Raw genomic sequence first — 18849 nt, 5'->3', positions numbered from 1 at the left:
TGTCTGTGCTCTGGAGGCCCTGATTACCTGTAGTAACACCACTGCCCATACAGAGTACCACCAACAAACCAGCTTGGAAAACAAAGATTATTTAGATGCTATTATCAGTATTGGGTCATTGTGAAATTACACCTAAAAGTATCCCCTAGATTCAGTCTCCATAGCCTTCCACAGCAATAAATCCTAAAATCCCAGACCTGGTTAAGCCTTCCCAGAAAGGAGTGCTACTGTTGCAGAACAAGAATACCACAACACATCCTCTGTCCCAGCCACTACAGAAATTAATCACAAGCAGTGAGAGAAAGTTTCATTTTCCTTCTATCACAATTCCCTCGTTATGTTACTTGTCTGTCAAAAATATAATCATACTACAAAATACTATTTACTACAGGCCCACAGTCCCTAGGGCTGTTACTACTACCCCTGTTTCCCTAACAGGCACTTAGGGGTAAAACCAGAAACATCTGCCCACTAAACATCAGTACACTACGATGATTAACACATCTGACTATACCTCTGCTTAAAAACAGCTTGCCTGCCAAGGCTCAAATATACAAGCAAGACTCACAGTTAGGAACTGAGAAAAACCAAATCAACCCTCCATCACCACTACCGATAATCCACACACCAAAAAACCCAAGCAAAATAACCCAACCACAAAATATGAGACCTGGAATTTAAGTGAGCTTTACCATCCTGCAGGGATCATCTTACCTTTCACTTATTTATTTCAAGAGTCAACTAGAATATGATTTTGTAGACACCAGTGAGAAGATTCAAAGCTGATGAAGAGAGAAACAGATTTTATTTTAGTGAAATATACAAGATTAATGAAGACTATGCTTGGAGTGACTCAGCCGACAGATTTCATTCTTTACTACCAGGATAAACCCCAGATTCTGTGTAAGGGTATTGGTCAGCCCAGCCCACATCTGCCCTTCCTCCCCAACACAAGCTGCTCTGGCCAGACTGTGTTCAGCTGTCCTGGAGACCCCAGTTTGCTGCCCTCTTCTAGGAGGACCTTCCAAAACAGGTGAAGTGGTGCAGTTGCAGATGGTCTGGTTTCGGTGTTCAAGAAACTAAAAACTTTGGGAGAGTTAAACTTTAACAAAAAAAAAAAAAAAAAAAAAAAAAAGGGAGGGAAGGAGAAGGCAATCACAGACCCCACTAGTTTATTCATATGCTTTGCTGTTAGAAGACTGAAATACCCATTTTTATCTTTTGCTCTTTAGTTTTGGTAGCTAATCATCACAACTGTTATCATGGCTACCAGAAATAGCTTGCCATGTGCAACAATCTTTGTTAAATAAAATATACAAAAATATACAGATGTTTAACTTATATACATGTATAAATACACTGAGAGATTCTGGTGCAAATAAAGATTTATCATCAGCTTCAAGCAATGAGATTTCTCACAGTATCTGGTTGTTCTGTCTGTTTTTCACAGACATGCACTATCTCAAAATAAAAATTAACGGCTAGTGAAACAATCCATCAATATACCATTGAAACACTCCCTCAGTCCATACAACCTCCTACCTTTAAAGAGTAGCAGCTCAGAACACTTAAAGGAAATAAAAACCCCCAACCCTCAGCATATAAAGACTTGCTTTTCAGTTTGTTAATACTGGTTATAAATCAATAGCTGCATTAACTGGCAACAGTCTCAAGTACATGTACTGCTAATTTTTTCTAGTTGCTCTTCTTTTACTACAAAAATCTGAACCATCCCTGTGAAAATATTAATGTTTACCACCATCATCCTTTTATAGAATCCACAGCTCATTTATTATAGGCAGGAAGGGATAGGCTACTAGAGGAAATAAATACTATCCAGAACAGCAAAGAGTTTCTTTCAGAATATGCATTTGAGTTGCCACCTTTATAAATAAGGTTCTTGATCGTTATTGAGAATTAGTTTATACAAATCATATGAACATAACTGTATATACATACACACTCTATAGCTATTGCTGTAATAATTATCAGGTCAGTATATGTCTAGTACCATTCCCAGGTTCTGAGTGTTAGTTTCACTTTTCGAAGGCTGTTTTGTCTTTGCTAGTATTTCCTACATGCAATGCAGCAAAACGTAGAAATCCGTTCCAAAACTTCAAGTTATTCTTGATGTCTTCCTACCAAGAGTGCAGCTGTTTTTTCTGTCATCACTTCCAGGTGGTCAGGACAGGCTTTCCTGAATCTCTTGCACGGCTTCCTTTGACCCCCGTGGACTGCCCAGGACGGCCCCGCAGGTCACGATCAGTCCCATCGCTCTGTGCCATCTCTTCATCGTATCTGCAGGTAAGGAAACACCTTCAGTGCCTTGTGCTGCTACACAAACAGCAGTGGGCCCTGTACATTCTACTTCTACATTCTATTCTGATTACTGCCAAGAACTGGAGTTTGATACAGGCTGCTCTGCATACAGCTTTATGCAGGCATGTGCAGCTGTGAGTCTATGAATCTATAATTTTACAATACAGATCATCCTGAAATATCTTCAGCCCTTATTTGAAAGAAATAAGTCATCTGGCAGCTTTAGTTTAAACTCCTGAGTTTGTGAAATTTTGTGCTTGTGAAGTTCCTCATGTACTTCTGCAGGTCTGTGGTTAAGCAGAAGATCAGCCTGCTGCCAGTTCAAATAACTCCTGAGCTATTGCTTCAAAGGGAGGATTGTTAACGGCAGTGTTAAAACTCCCCTGTTGCATCACAAAGAGAGAAGGGAAAGAATGAGGTGAACTAAACAGCCATGTGATCAAACAAAATGCATTTGATGACTGGTATTTGGTAACACTTAACCACAGTCAGGAGTGGTTTTGTAAATATCTAAATCCATTATAGCCTCAGATAACCTCAGATAAACTGACATTTCAGCTACTACGCAAATTCCCAGCAGAATTTGGTTATAGATAGGTAATTGTAATTAACAAAAGATAATACTAAAGAATTTTGTAGGAAAATCATAAAATATACTTAGCTTTACTGTTTTATAGGTATTTATAGGTAGCATGTGTATAACATTCATTAAATCTTAAATCCTAATTCAGACCACTTACATTTAACTGATTTTACTAGTATAGAGAAAAAGTATTTAAGATGAGCATGAACTAGTGGATCAGCTATGTACATAAAGGGCATTCCTGACATAATGAGCAACTGCACCATTACTGCTAGAGAACCTATCCAAACATTTTCTGAAAAAGATGAGAAACTGTGTCAGCAATATGGTATTTAAATCAGTGTTCTTCTGCATAAAACAAATCAATCCGCAACAAATCTTGCAGACATTCCAATATAAAAGTCTCAGTTTCCTTCATTTCTCTCCTTATAATACAGATCAAGGAAATTAAAAAATATCTGACAATTCTGTTATTTATTATTACATTCATTATTCACAGGACTCAAGAGGCATTATTTCTATGAACTGAGAGAAAATTTGCATCAAATAACTTTTAAACCAGAACCAACTCTTTTAACTGTTAAAGTACCATGTATATATTAGCCTGCATAAAATTAAAGTTCTGCACTTGTAGAAGACAAACATTCACTTTGCTTCTGTCCCTCAGTTCTAGCTGCTAGAAGCTCAGAAGGTGCAAGCAGGAGCTTATCAGGCAACACTGTCTCTGGACATGAGGCAAGGGAACTTTGCTTTAATGCACTCCCCCCTCCAACACAGCTCCAAAGAAATGAAGTAGTACTCTGTGCCCATTTTTCATATCAGAATGAAGTTTACCTTATCTTTTTGGTCTACATTACACATCAAAAAAAAGCGAGGTGAAAGAAAAACACTGGCCTTTCTATGAAACATTGACAAAACTTACAAGACTTCATAATTGCCCAAAACCTCTTTTGGTGGAGATTTATTCCATTTGCAGTCAGGAATTTCCCCGTTAGGCACAGCAATGTTAAGCGTGTCATTAATTAGATTATACTTCAAGATGCGATCATTAGCGGTGCTGGAAGTAAGAGAAGGGGAAGCATTAACCTACAAAATGAGAAAAAAACCCAGTCAGTATCAGTTTTTGGAGTGTTCTCCAAACTGCATGTGTGATGTCTGTGTGTACCATATGGGAAATTGAGCCTTGGTGGCTCAAAGCACATCTTTCAGTTCCTCAGGCACTGGAAGGAATTCCCCACTGGGCATTTTTCATTTTACTTGGACAGGAAAAGTACCACTCTGTTAAGTGTCTGCAGCGTCAGCCTGAAGATTTCTTTTGAGATGACTGTCACCAGGGTGAATCAGACAAGACAGGATTTTTATTTCGTTTTCTCTTTACATGGTTATAAACCCCATACATTTGAGTCCTTAAAATTTGCCCAGTTTACATGAACCGCTGTTGCACACAGAAATCTGTGGCTCTCTTCTGGGTAACCAACTTTTCTCTAAGTTCTTGCCTGAATTCTTCCCTATTATATTGCAAGTTGGAGAGTGCTCTCTATTCAAACCACTGCATTGTATCTTGTTTTAATTAAACCTGGGATTCATTTAACATATCTTTGTTCCACATTTATTTTGGAGAAGTAGTGTCAGGATGATAAACATTATTTTTTTATGAAGTTCACTTCAAATTAGACTGAGAAGGAAGAGGGAAGGATAAAATTAATATTGAACATACAGAGCTAAAGTTAATATACAAAAGAGAAATTTATGTAAAAAATAAAAAATCTTTCAAAATATCCTAATTATACTATATATCCTAATTATATCATATTGTATGTCCCTTTTATTTCCTCTCAATCTGTAACATTAAGGCCATGACAGCATTTAAAAACTAAATTTGATATTTTGCTAAATTTGATGTTTTGTATCAAGTCAATGCCCATTTTCCAGGTACTGATCCAGTATTTAACAGGGCTGCTAACATTCAGACTGCCTGTATGAATGCACTGGATTTAGAAATCAAAACAGAAAGCCACAAACAAATAGAAACACCAAAAAAATAGGAAGGAAAAGCACATGCTAGCTTGGTCATCACATGACCTATCTCACTTTCCAATATTTTTCTTAATCCACTTACCCGATAAACAAAAAATATTGTTTAAAAGGAGGAAAGACTACATTGAAATCTACTTAGTTTTATTCTGTGAAATGAGAAGGAAGTTTTTTTCCCTGTATTTTATAGAACTTTACCTCAATTAGCCAGGGTTTAAGCTTGTCATCAATGATAATGTCATATCCATAACACTCAAAGCAGTGTTTATCATTATTCATTACAGGCTAAGGAAAAAAAAAAGACAGTAATATGTATTAAAATCTACTCTTCAGTAAGTAACCCAATTACCCACTTTCTTTGCTAGAAATCACATTACAAATCTTCTACAATGCTTTTCAGTATTGTAACTCAAATATAAGCTTGCTAACTAGTAGGTTCAGCATGCATCTTTTTCTGAGGCTGGATGTAAATATTTCAATACTAATGATTGCACTGATGCCAAGTACTGAGTTATGCTAATTTCCCATTATGTCTCCATAGTGAAAATAAGTGGGTTTATACTTTGCAAAAGCAGTAACTATATTTAAAGCCTGCATGCATCAGGAGAAAACAGAAAGTTTGAAAATTTACAGCTCCATATAACTGTGAATTCTTTAAACTTTAGAAAAGCAATTCAAAGACATTTCTTTTATTCTGCTACTGTAAATATGCAGAAATTTTTGGTCAAACAATTACAAAATACATTTAAAAATTTTTAATTACTCAAGGTAACTATAACCCCAAAGCCAAGAGAGACCAAGAATCAAGTTTGCTTAGATGCACATCCTCTAGAGAACCAGGAGCATTCCAGCATCTGCTAAACATTTGCAGTATGCATGGTATAATACTTTCTTCTATGTGAAGCTCATTAGATCTTTTAGAAAAAACTTTGTGAAGGTTTCTGAGATGTTCTCCCCATAACTAATAATGAAGCTTTTCATTTCTTCAGGGACTGAAAGGGGGGAGGAGGAACAAGAATCTAATTACATGTGCCACTGTCAGAAGGACAGAGGAACAACAGATTTCATGCTCCATCATTTTTACCACTTCTCCTCTTCTAAGTTTCTGCTAGCATTTGATTATATTCCTTTTCTTCTCCCAAGTACCTTCAGACATGATTGCACAGCAGAGGCCAGGTTAAGGCATGCTTCCCCAGCTCCCACTGATCCTAGCTGCATGACCTTGTCCCTGTTTCTCGTGCTGATTCTGGTGTTCATCTGCTCCTTCTGTGACTCAGCTTATTCCCCTGGCAGAACACCAAGCCATCAATAAAGCAAGGTAGTAATTGTCAGTGCACAAGTGAGCTGATTCAGCTCTAAATGGTGCCAGGACCAACCCAAAAGAGAGGACAAGACAATGTACTTGGGACCAAGTTGTACTTGGTACAACTTGGTACTTGGTACTCCCAAGTACATTGACAAGTACTTGTACTTGTCAACTCAGTTATCCCAGCTGACTCCCAGAGTGGTACCTGCCCTGTAATGTGATCACAGAATATTACCCCAACACTAGGAAGTCAGTCAAGCAGAGAACTGGCTGCTGCTGCTTTTTTTTTTCAATAAATTCATGATAATTCTGTGACTTATGCATAAAAGTAGTGAAAGTATGTTAAGTAACTTTGATAAACTAATAGCCTTAAGGTTTCTTCTGATGAACTGTCCTCCAGAGGTTTTTTTTTTTTCTTTTGACACATTTGTTATTGCTGGAATGACATCACACATTTTGACAGAACTTAATACCATTCACAAAGGCAGTATCAAGTCACATTAAATCATTCACAAATCCCTCAAGGAAAGAGATTTATTCACTCCCACAGACAGCTCAACCCACTCACCCACCCAAGATTCAGTTCCCTCATCTCAAGAGATATCAAGAAATAAGAGAGCTTCAGAAATCAGCATCAACACCATCACTCAAAGAGCAGAAAAGAGATGCAGGGGTTTGAATGGCAAGCTCACTTCCATGGTTATGGGAAGCCTGCAGCTGGAACGGTATCACTGGCAGCACTCACCGCAACAGCCTTCAGGGACTGCACAATGATCCAGTGGATTTCATCAAATAATTTGTTGGTGACTTCCTTTCCACGGGTGCTCTCCAGGTACAGGCGTAAGTTACTCACTGTCCACTTGCCTCCGTGGATGTGGTTGTAATCATCCTGAACAGTTAAGGAGTTCACTAAGTCTAAGATTTTGAAGCTGTTCAGCAGGTTTTTTTCTCATCCCCACAAAAAGTCCCCTTATATTTACAAGTACTGCTCTAAAAACAAACCTAGATAATTGCTCTTGCAGCTTCATGAACACCTCAACTTTGAACTACTCTCTACATAAACAATTGCTTTTATTATAGCTCTGATATGCTTGTATCACACATCATAAATAAAGTAATAAATCTTTGTTAGGAGAAAAAAAACTGGGTACTTAGTTTTATAATAAAGTACACATTATGATTTGGAAATAGAAGTTTTAAAATGTGAAAGGAAAGAACTGAACATTTTACTCCTCTGGGGATAAGGAAAAAACAATTAATAAGCAACGGCAGAATTTCACTGAAGGTAGCTGCTGTAAAATGAAGCACTTGAAAGTGTTTGTCTGTGTTTATTTATTTAAAGTACACCTTGTCTGTTCCCTGGTTTCTTCTTAATGGTGTTACTGATAACAGTTAGGTGCAAGAACATAGTAAAATGACACCTGAATTGTTTTTAAAAGTTAAAATTTTCAAGTAATTCAGTACAAAACCCCACTGTTACTGAAAATGAACAGGGGGAAACAGGAGATTACCTTATGTTGTCTTTTCAGAGGCTATCAAGGCTGTGCATTATTTTCTTTAAATGGAAAGACAAGGGCAAAGCAAGGGGTGTTCATTCTGATGGACAGGCACAAGTTCAGCCCTCAAGGAACTCTCAGGACAAATGCTTTGTCCCTTAATCAAGTGTTCTCCTCAGAGCACTTCTCAGAATTAATGATTGTATGCCTGCTAAATTACAAAACACAGAATGCATACAGCAGAAAAAAGCTCTCAGAAGAACAAATTCAGTAGTTCTCTAGGACAAGGTCTGAGAAGCATCTATCTTATTATTAGGCTTTCTCCTATAGCTCCCCCATTAGTAAATTTGGAGAACTCGACAGTACAAATAAAGACCTGAAACATGGCTCTCAGGATTTGCTCCATGATAAAAATGTCTTGACACCAGATTCCAGCAAGAGAACAGAGATCAAAGTTTCAGCCCTCTTTGCCCTTCAGAACAAGTACTCAAATCAAAACAGATTGCAACTGGATAGAGCTTTACACAGGTACAGTTGTTTCATCAAAGACATTAAGATAATGTGAAAATAATTATGTGTAAGAATTATTGTTGTTTTGTTTGTATTACACACGCATTTTCCAGCACCTCATCATAATTTTTATAAATTACTGACAGCTCAAATTAGGTAAAGTTTTAGAAGACTACAGCTGTACAGTCTAAAAGCCTCCAAAGTTACAGGCACATTTAAAACAGAACAAACAGGATGAGTAGCATAGCTTTACATTAAACTTCCCTTCTGCCTTACTGCAAAACTGAACAGATATCAGTGGTTTACAATTTATAAAAAGCTTTTCAAATATTCGAATAATAATTCCACAGTCTTAGGCTGCTACTTCTATACCTATTTCTGTTGTCCTTTATTCTAAGTGATGTCACCACCACGGTCACTTCTCTTATCTGGGAAAAATCTTGAAGGCCATTCTTTAACTGGTAGAGAAAATGGAAGGGTGTATAATAACAAGGCAGGCAATGTATCACATGCCTCACATCTTCTCTGCTACTGCAACACCACCAGGATTTTTTCTAAAAGTTGTATGGGACCTGCTTTCACCATAAATAATTCTCAGTGTGTCTTGTCAAACCGAAACATGTTTGAAGCACTTCACAAATCAGCAATTGAGCAACAAAATGTTTGTAGTACTGAAAAATGGCATATTTGACCACTTAAGAACTATCAACATTATCATTTACATTGTTGTTACAGCAATATCCAGACAAAAACAGTTCTGCTATACTGCACATCTTATGGAATAGTAGCAGAGAAGGCATATTAAGCAAGGTTTCAATTTAAGATATATTGCATGTATCTTGTGTGTGAGTGTATGTGTACACCTACATTAATATAATCAGGAGGGTGTGTGTGAATGTGTGTCCATACATATTATTTTCCATACCATTAAAATAAAGCTTCTGGCATTAGGAAGTGCAACAATAGAGTTTTAATGACTGTACCAGAGGCATGGTTTGTAAATCACAGACATTGGCTAAAAACACCAAAGGAACAATCATTATCAAGTCATTCCCTGATGGAACAAGGCTTGGGAAGTTACACTTTATCCCCATCTATGTCACCCCTGCCCCACTAACCTTCCCTTCCCACTGCTGAATTTCAGCCTCCTTTGATATAAGGAAGGGCTGTCAAAGCTCTCATGTTTCCACACGAATATCAAGGGCAAATTACAGGACAGAACTGTTCTAAACTGTTCAAAGCTGGAGCAGGCAGAGCTCCAGCTTTGTCCATGCAAGAGGAAGCCACCAGATGGCCAGGCAGCACTTATTTATCCCAAGTTTGCAACTGCACATTCCCTTTGTTTTCCACAGAAGGAAGGCAGGGGCAGGAAGTTGGGGGAACACTGGAAGAAGCTGGAAAATCCTGTGATGAGTAAGTGCTGGAAAGAAGAAATTGAATTAACTACCAGAGAGAGAGAGAGGGAAGGGGAAATGAGGAAGGGGATATTAAACTACTATTAAAAGGTATATAACCCCATGAACCAAACTCATTAATTTCATTGTTCAATTCGTAAGTGAGCATGTTGGCTTTTAAATGAGACTCCTGCTCTCAACTGCTGTGAGTCAATACTGAAAATATCACACCCAATTACAGAGCTGCAACTCATTATCTTAACTTCTGATTTGTGGTTTTCGAAAATGTCTACATTCTAAAATATATTTATTTGTAAGTGCAAGGTGAAGTATTTTAATTACAAGATGATGAAGAGTATGACAAAACCTTTTGATTCCAAGTTTCTGGGACAATTAAAGAAAATCAGTCTTGCTACAAAAGAGCATCTAAGAAATCAGCACACTTACCCCATGTTTCTGAATGGCAACGTTTGTAAGATGTACAAACATGTTATCCAGTTCACTTGTACTTGGTGTGTATTTCACTGTGCAAAACCGGCAAAACCCAAGCTTATACCTTAAATGCAAAAAGTCATTAAAATGTGTTAAATCCCTGTGAGAAGCAAGGAAGTGAGCATCCCAGGATACCAGCTACTGGTTAAACTTCCTTGTGCAACATGCACAACATTATTTTGACTACACTGGACATTATCTCTAAACAAAATACAAAGATATGCAACCTTACATGTAACATCGCAGTGGACGATAGGTAGAAACCAAAACATAGAGGCGAAGATCAAATTTTTTTCCACCTATTAGTAAGGGATTGTTGATGTAGAGTGAAATCACATAGGCTTCTTTGGAAGACTGAGACACAAACCTGAAAGACACAAAACATGTCTCACAGTATGATATTTGCAACACTACAATCCCTTAAGTCTTTTACTTCTTTAGAAGTGTTCTGTAATTTTGAGTTGACTGAAATCTTGCTTCTTTTGCCAAGACACTGTATAAAGTTGTGGAGGTTAATAATACACACTTGGCATCAGGCCTTATATATAAAAAAAAAAAAAATACTGTAGAGATGACTAACATCAATTACCCATTTTAACTCCCACAGTAGCTGACCAAGCCATTCACAATGCAGCTCTACAAGCCAGCCTTTTTCCCTTGAAGAGAATTTAGAGCTTGGCAAAGTCCAGACAAGGAAAAAGAATGTAGAGCATTACCTTCATTATTCAAGGTCTTGTACTACTGGAATATTTGCATTTCTGCTTGGTGTGAAACTGCAAACCACTGTGAAAAGTTAATATAACTTTTAGATTGTGACATTCTTCAGATTCCAGTCAAACAGGGGGAAAAATACTCAAATGATATTCAGCCAGTCACTTGGTCACAGGATAAAACATTAGCTGTGTGACCAAAACTCCTAGTCAAGGATAAAATTGATATCCTATTTCATCCATTTGGAAGATCATCAACATGACGTGTATTGTTTTCTGTTCCAAAAGGAAAATATATTTATTTCATAGAAATGCATTCTTCTTTTGTACCAATTTAAAAAGTGATTTAATATATATTAAACAATTATTGAAATTGCTGAGGGGAAGATTTTTCTCTTGCTTCCTGTTATTTAATACAGTCAAGCAGAACAATTTATTTCTGTGCAAGTTTTTCCCCAACAACACTGAAAGCAATTTTATAAATAATATTAATTGAAGAGTTCTGTGTACCTCCGCATACCAAAACAAGTTGTATTATAATCTATTGAAGGAGGAAGCCAGATAACAACTGAGATTAAATGCCAACCTAACTATAAAATGACAAAGCAATCATAATAATAATAATGGCATACTTTTCCCATGCATCAGACAATCAGCATGTTGATGCAGTTCACCTAATTACAGAAAGTACAATAAAGGGTTTGATTTCAAGAACTTACGAAGATGTTTTGCTGTCTCGAGACCATTTTTTAATTTGGGAGAGTTTGTTAATTAGAAATATTCCTTTTCCTTGAGCTTTGCCACAAGGTTTCATAATCCACGTGCTGGAGGGATTCTTTCTGAATTCTTCAACAAAGAGATTATAATCGGCAGGAAGCATAAAAGTCACAGGAACAAAATCTGAATTAAGGGGGGAAAAGGTGCCCAATTAAAGACACTCTATCTGATAAGGCTACTGACACATAAAGACTAAAAAAGAAAAGTTCTGCATTTTCAGTTTTCCAGTCTGGCGTGATCCACCTTCATTAAGACTCATGTTGCTTTTTATCTCATTTACATACCAGTTTTTACTTAAACAACTGCAAAATTTTGCATGATGCTAACTTCATAATAATAGATTCTAATTCATGTGGATATATTTTCTTCTTCCATTTATATGCTGTGCTATTACAGTATTAGATGTCATTTCAACAAAACAATTGAAATTTCTCAATCTCCTTGATCAGCTTCCACCATTCTTTATCATGCTCTGTGCAGGCAAAACCGCCCTTTGGCTGTGTAATTTTTATTTCCATGTAACTCCGATTATTCTTATTTATTATATCTTATTCTGAACCATCATTCTTCTTTGCTCCCACACTCAGTTTTACCAAGATTACTGAAACCTAAAGAAAAACATTTTTTGCTAATAAATTATCTTCAATTCCATTCTTGAAGACCTACCCTCTACATGGATGAAGTGTTTTCATTTCACTTTTCCAAGATGTAATTCAACTCCACATAACTCACTCTGTTTAACTTCAGTGCTTTCTGATCTCCAAACCAACTCTGCTTTTCTCATTCCTGATCTATTCTTGGCTTAGTTTTGGGGTTTGGGTTTCTTGGGTGGTTTTTTTTTTTGTCTGGTTTGCTTTTTATTTTTTAGCAGTCATTATTAGTTCCCCAACTTCTCCCAAATTTCCCCTCTGAGGTGTTTGTTCATTCAGTTCTGTCTAGAGCCTTCCTTCAAAAAGGTTTTGTTCTTGCTCCATTGTAAGATTTTCACATAATAGTTTTTCACTTTTGAATTAAAGAAACTGTAACCCTCTCTCCTACAAAGTAGTAGAGCCCTTTGATTTCACTACTAACCTAACTGCAAAGTATCTTAAACGCACAATTTTACCTCTCCAAAATAGTTTTTGAGAAACCCCAAATGAATCAAACCCAAAAGAGGAACAGAGCACTTCAAGTAGCCACTTTAATGCCATAACACTCCAGAGGTTCAGTGCTTCACACATAAAAAAGCTGGTTCTCTTCCCATTATTGACTCTCTAAGAAAAAAGCTGAATGCTGAAAATAAGAACAACATACCCAAATAAATATATTTCCCATTTTCATCCTTTTCTGCAAGAGGACTTCCTTCTTTCTCAAGTTCTTTTCTGTATCTCTTGATATTCTTCACCATCAAATCTTTTCTGGTCAGTTCATAGTGGTTTGGGAAATGATTGACAATTTGGTCATCAGAGAGGCGGTAACCAGTTTCCACACTGAACACATTTCTGATTGTTTGGACGCTCATCCTGAAACCAAAAGGAGACACCAAGGGATTTCTGTCAAGAAACACACTTCAGGATGACAAATTACATATCTTTTCCCTCCAATTTCTTCATCTTTTCTCTCTCTCGTTTCTCTTTATATTTAATATTTTGCTGCAGTGACAATCCAACATATCCTGAAGTTCTATTAACAAAGCAAATTAAATCCTGCTGAAGGTTTAATCAGTCCCTCCAATACCACTGAAATTGGTGCAGGAAGTGAGGACAGAAAGATGACAAGTGGGTCCTACTAGAATTTGGCTTGTTGATAGGTCAATCCCCAGCAGGGCCTGAAAATGACTGAAGTGCACCCAAATACTACAGAATCCTCTTTCTAAATCTGTTACTTCACACTCTTGAAACTCACCCTTTCTCTTCAGAAAAGCCACAAACCCAACCTTTTACTGACTGCCTTGATACTTGGATTACAAAAGGAATTCAAACATATGATTTCACAACAGGTTAAGAGAGCTTGCTAAAAACACCTGTGTCATTTAGTTATATACCAGATTAAAGTGCTGCAGTGACATAGTCATTAAATCAGTTATCAACTACATTTTTCACAGAAGAGCGGGGACATAAATGCAAAGAATTTTCCATATTAGATGTCTCAATGTGAAAATTTAAGAATATTTCCTGAATGCTACTAATCTGCTACATTATCATTTCAGAAAGAAAAAAAAAAAGTAACCCAAAACAATACAACACAGCAATTTCCATGAGTGCTTCCCCACTCTCCCAACTGCATTCCAAAAGCATGAACAGATTACTAGATTCCTGCTCATTTAGATTCCTGTCCATTTAAGTAAGTGGTTCACAAAGGGTACATTTGGCAGCACAAACTGCCATTCTGATGTATTTGAAAGGAACATCATAAATTGTTTCATTTATTTAAAGAGTACTGTTTCTGCCCATTAATAGATGATTGCATTCTAGCATTTCATGGGCTTATATCAGACAAACACTAAATGAGAAGATTATTTACTCTCCTCCTTTTAACACAATCTTGGTCTAATTTCTCATTCATTCTCTGAAATGTTGAACAGTTAGCCTAAATATAAGTTATTAGCATGAAGAGAAGGCAAGTACAATTTATTACAGAAGTTTGGACTCTGGTAATAGAGCAAGCCTCTATAACATTGATACAAGAAACTGGGAATTGTAGCATACTTACCAATAAAAATTCCAGTCTTCATTTTCTGCCACCTGAATCCATCCTCTTTTTTCAAAATTGTTTATTAGAACAGATTTTTCTATGTCAGTTACCCACTTTACTTTTCCTGCCATTATCCTGAAGTGGAATCAACCTGTTCATACAGAAAATTTTAAAGCTGAAAATAGGGGAGGATACAGAGAAGTCAAAGCAGAAGAAAAGCGGAACCTAGAAAACACTTTCACATAAGTATTATTAGCTTAAAACATAAGGAAAATAACATCTAGGCTCAGACTGAAGCCCTGCACTTCTTAGCTGGAGAACTGCACTCAAGGACACTGGTTACAGGGATGGTTTTCACACTCCCTGCCTTTTATAAATAGGCACAAAACCTTCCCTTAAATATACTACTGACAGAACCCCCCTATTCTACATTGGATAATGTTTAAAGAACCAATACAGACATTGCATTGTTTCTAACTTAGGAACATATCTTTTTGCTTTCTTTTGAAGCAGGAAAGTTCATCTGGATCACATGGTGCCTGTAGCATAAAAACCCATGATTCCAAGAGAAATCCCTTACATGCTCTATCAACGATCAGGATTTGCAGTACCTCAGGAGAGAGAACAAAAGTTACTGACCTTGCAGCTGGTATCATTATACCCTTACAGGAGGATTTCCCTAAACGTCAGGCTGTTAGAAAAGTGCTCACAAACTGCAGTTCAGCTCCTGACACTAGATGTCACTTTCTACATTAGATCTCTCACTTGCCCAGGTCAGCCTTTTGTTAGGATCACTCGACCATTCTGGCAGGAAGGGCCCAGCAAGTCCCCTGGTCCAGCCTCCTGCTCAGTGCAGGGTTAGCTACGATGTGCGGACAATTTGCTCAGAGCTTTACCATTTATGCTTTGAAAAGCCCCAAAGACACAAACAGCACAGCTTCTCTGGGCATCCCATCCCACTTCCTCACTAACTTAATGGGGGTGGGGAGTAGGGGGTGGTTCTCCCTATGTTTTTATTATTTTCCCTACATTTGTTATTATTACTTACATTACCTTCCCAAGAACAAAACTCGCTGTGCAAAGGAGCAGGAGAGAGCTGGATTATCAAACACCCACAAGCAACACCATCTACTGCTCCTTCTACACACAACCTTCCATTGAAAAGTAAATTAAAACATAAAAGCACTTTTACTAAATGTAGTAATGTAAACAATGACTGTTAATTCAATTTAATATTAATGACATTTCTGCAAGTAACATATTGGACTGGAATTCATGGGGTCTTCATTTTCCAGGACTAGATATGGGAATGTACATTTGCCACCAAGCTCAGGCCCCTATTGTTTCTGGGAGGTATAACCCATATAATCCCACACAGACTATTTATCCTGTCAAATCCTACAAAGCCAAAATGTTTACTAACAAACTTCAATTTGAGAAAGTTTAGGACACATATATTTTATTCATGTTGGTAAGCAATCTGAAATCAAGCTTAGATAGAAAAGAGTATACAAAGGTTCAGGGTCTGTCTTCTTGTGTGTGCTTTTATACAATCCTTAGTTCTACAAGGTCATGATCTTTCTCTGGGCCTTCCAGATATTACCAGAACAAAAGTAAATTAAACAATTAATTTATTTGTAGTGAAGTTTGCATAACCCATGATAAATGACTCAGTAATACCACACAGCACCTTGTTGTGGTTTTAAAAGTTCAGGGATTAGTCTGCTTGCAATACAACTGCCCCTTCAAAAGGAAATGCATTAAAGGCTACAATGGTATTAACCAACCACAATGTAAACTTTTCAAAAGGCTTTAAACCAACATTCTTCGCATCTCCAAGCTACCTCAAGAGGTTCACCAAAATTCAAACCAAACAGTATACCTGTTTCTCTGACTCTTCGAGCAATTCACACACAGGAAGGTGAGCTGAAATTAAGCCAGAGCTAAACACTGGATACGGCTTCTACCAGAAATCAAAAGAAAAATTAGAAGAGCACAATTCTTTTCATGTTTTGGGATCTTGGTGCCTCACCCATCCCTCCTGCTACAGAGGGATCGAAGGCAGACTGAAAATTCGTCCTTGGTTTCTGCCGGATTTAATCAATCTCAGGTGATGCTTAAGTGGCCTGCAACAAAATCTTCCAATTTCGTACAAATTGATCGCCAAAACCCACAAACAAGTATGAACAACAAATAATATAATTTTAATACTATGTACTTTTCGAAAGGAATCCTCTAATCTGGAAATAGGTATTCTAGATAACCCGATGAGATTGCACAAGATAGCTACTACACATTCAATCTTCTGGTCAGCTGAGGTCCTTAGTTTCACAAAACATCAAAGAAGAGCTACAAAACACAGCGGTAGCCTACATATTTGTATTAAGTAATAAGTAAAATCCTTCACAAAACACCGGAGCTCCTACTCCAGAGACAGCAGGCATGTGACAGAGACACAGTAGGCCTGTCACTTCTCCAGAACACTGCCTTTCCCGCCCAGACTGCTCCCACTTCCTTCCGCAGCAAGGAAGCCTGGCAGCAGCCTAACCCCCAGGTGAGACCTCTTGCTCTGGTACAAATTGATGAACTGAGATCCAGAAGCAGCCTGGGGGGCATCACCGGCACTCTAAGGAGCCAGTGGTGCTGATGGCAGACTTTTCACACTGCAAAATAGGGGTGAAGCTGCACCTCCGGCACCCGACCAGCAACCTCTGTTTCCTTCCAACAGTAAAAATGTAACTGTGCTTCATCAATAAGTTTACTACTGGAAAATCCACTTTGGCTGTGCCATCAGAGGAGGCCAGGAGGGCCTGCTGCGAGATTCCCGAAGCGTCAGAGAGGAGAAGGAGCCCAAGACTGAAGAGACACACGGCAGTGTGTGCGTGGGTGCGCTTGCGGCGATGGAGGGGTGTGCATTTCTGTGTGGGGGGTGGTGTGTTGGTGTGCATGTGTGGGGATGTGTGTGGGTGTCTGTGTGCGGTACGTATGGGCGTGTTGGGGTGTATGCGGGACAGGTACGGGGCTGTGGAGGAAGGGGATGGGATTGGGGATGTGTGGAGACGCTGTGGATGTCTAGGGAGGATGTCGGGAAGGGGACGGACACTCACGACCCGCCCCACGACCCGCGCTCACCTGCCGGCGAGAGCACGGCTACCGCTCCCCTCAGCCTGGGCCGGACGCCGCACGCCGCCATCGCCCCGCCCGTTCCGGCCGCCGCCCCGGGGCGGGGATGCCGCGGCCGCCGCCGGCCATGTTGTGTGCGGGGCGAGCTGCGGAGCGTGGCGAAGCCGGGGCCGGCCCTCCCCCGAGGGGCAGGAACGTGCAGCAGGGCAGACGGGGAATCCCCAAATCCCGCCCAGCCGCAGCCGGGTTATCCCTGCTGTCTGGGGATGTTTTGGTCTCAAGCGTCTGCGGCTTGGGCCTGCTCCACCCTCAGGATCAAGTCCCTAACAATCATCAGTCCATGAGTAAGTGGGGATTTGAGTAAAGGCCATCGCGTGACAAAACCTTCCCGGATGTTACCAGAATATAAAACCCCTAGGGACACTCAGATGCCAAAGCTCATGTTCGTGTTTGAGCCTATGAGATGCTAAAATGTTCCTAACCTTGTACAGCTGCAGGAATAGCTGCTTTTGTACACATGCTGTTTAGAGGAAGCGGGCAAATTTTCACCCAAAATTTTCATCACAGAACCCCAGACTAGTTTGGGTTGGAGGATCTTAAAGCCCATCCCACTCTACCCCCTTCCATGGCCAGGGAGACCTTCCACTAGCCCAGGTTCTCAGAGCCCCATGCAGCCTGGCCTTGGACACTGCCAGGGATGAGGCAGCCACAGCTGCTCTGGGCACCCTGCGCTGATGAAAACAACAATGTGGTCAACAGCTCTAATTCACCCAGTGAGAGCTGAGTGAGAAAAATAGTACCTAAGAAGATACGGTTTTAGTTCCTGTGCAGAGAAGTTCCTGATCCACGCATACAAAAATCCTTCTAAAAAGATATTATCAAGACACCTGCCATACATATATGAAGGTCACCGACATTCTGTGATGGGCTTGACACAAAGCAATAAGGTACTACATAGTGAGCTCCAGAGATCTGAAAAGTCTTTGAGGGAGACTCTGTGAGACAAATTACATCTAATACTTATTTTGTCTCTGTAAGACAAATTACTCATTAAAAAATAGATACATTAAGACAGTAGCTGAAATAAACAGTTTGCAGTGTGATGGAGTACAGCAAATTCCTAGGAGCTTTAATTCCCCAAATAATCTGAGTAGAATAAATATACATTATTATTTCCTGGGTGATGCCACGGTAATAGGCTGTTTCAAGGATGCAACTACAATGAAAGAGTTAATTTAATAATTCATATAACCAGACCTATTAAATATTCCCTAGTTTAGCTATGAAAGCAGCTGCAAAATGCAGTGTCACGTGCATGGCCACGTGCAGTGGAAATTTCCTAGCACAACAATACCTCTGGCAGCAGAAGAGAGCAGCCTTCACAGCCTTCTTTCTATCAAGAAGGTATGTCTGCTGTGGCAGCTGACAACTA

The 18849-nt window shown here is 38.9% G+C and overlaps 1 protein-coding gene across 4 annotated transcripts; it reads right to left on the bottom strand.

Annotated features, from left to right (window-relative positions):
- Positions 1-786: 786 nt before the first annotated feature.
- On the bottom strand, positions 787-17506 carry TTLL1 (TTL family tubulin polyglutamylase complex subunit L1). 4 transcript variants are annotated; one of them, XM_050969801.1, is made up of 11 exons: positions 17427-17488; positions 16177-16257; positions 14313-14445; positions 12915-13123; positions 11564-11690; positions 10367-10501; positions 10090-10198; positions 6988-7131; positions 5135-5221; positions 3825-3988; positions 787-2298 (listed from the first exon to the last, which is right to left on the bottom strand). In XM_050969801.1, the coding sequence occupies exons 3-11, from the start codon at positions 14423-14425 to the stop codon at positions 2169-2171; spliced, it is 1218 nt and encodes a 405-aa protein (XP_050825758.1). In that variant the 5' UTR covers positions 14426-14445; positions 16177-16257; positions 17427-17488; the 3' UTR covers positions 787-2168. The 4 variants fall into 4 exon arrangements, with proteins under 4 accessions (XP_050825758.1, XP_050825756.1, XP_009092332.1 ...); XM_050969799.1 differs by having other exon boundaries at positions 11564-11744; positions 17427-17487; XM_009094084.4 differs by lacking the exon at positions 16177-16257 and having other exon boundaries at positions 11564-11744; positions 17427-17506.
- Between the last annotated feature and the right edge of the window lie 1343 nt (positions 17507-18849).

The sequence above is a fragment of the Serinus canaria genome, chromosome 1A (genome assembly GCF_022539315.1).
Source record: "Serinus canaria isolate serCan28SL12 chromosome 1A, serCan2020, whole genome shotgun sequence".
Taxonomy (NCBI): Eukaryota; Metazoa; Chordata; class Aves; order Passeriformes; family Fringillidae; genus Serinus; species Serinus canaria.
This window is presented reverse-complemented; position numbering and strand designations above follow the sequence as displayed.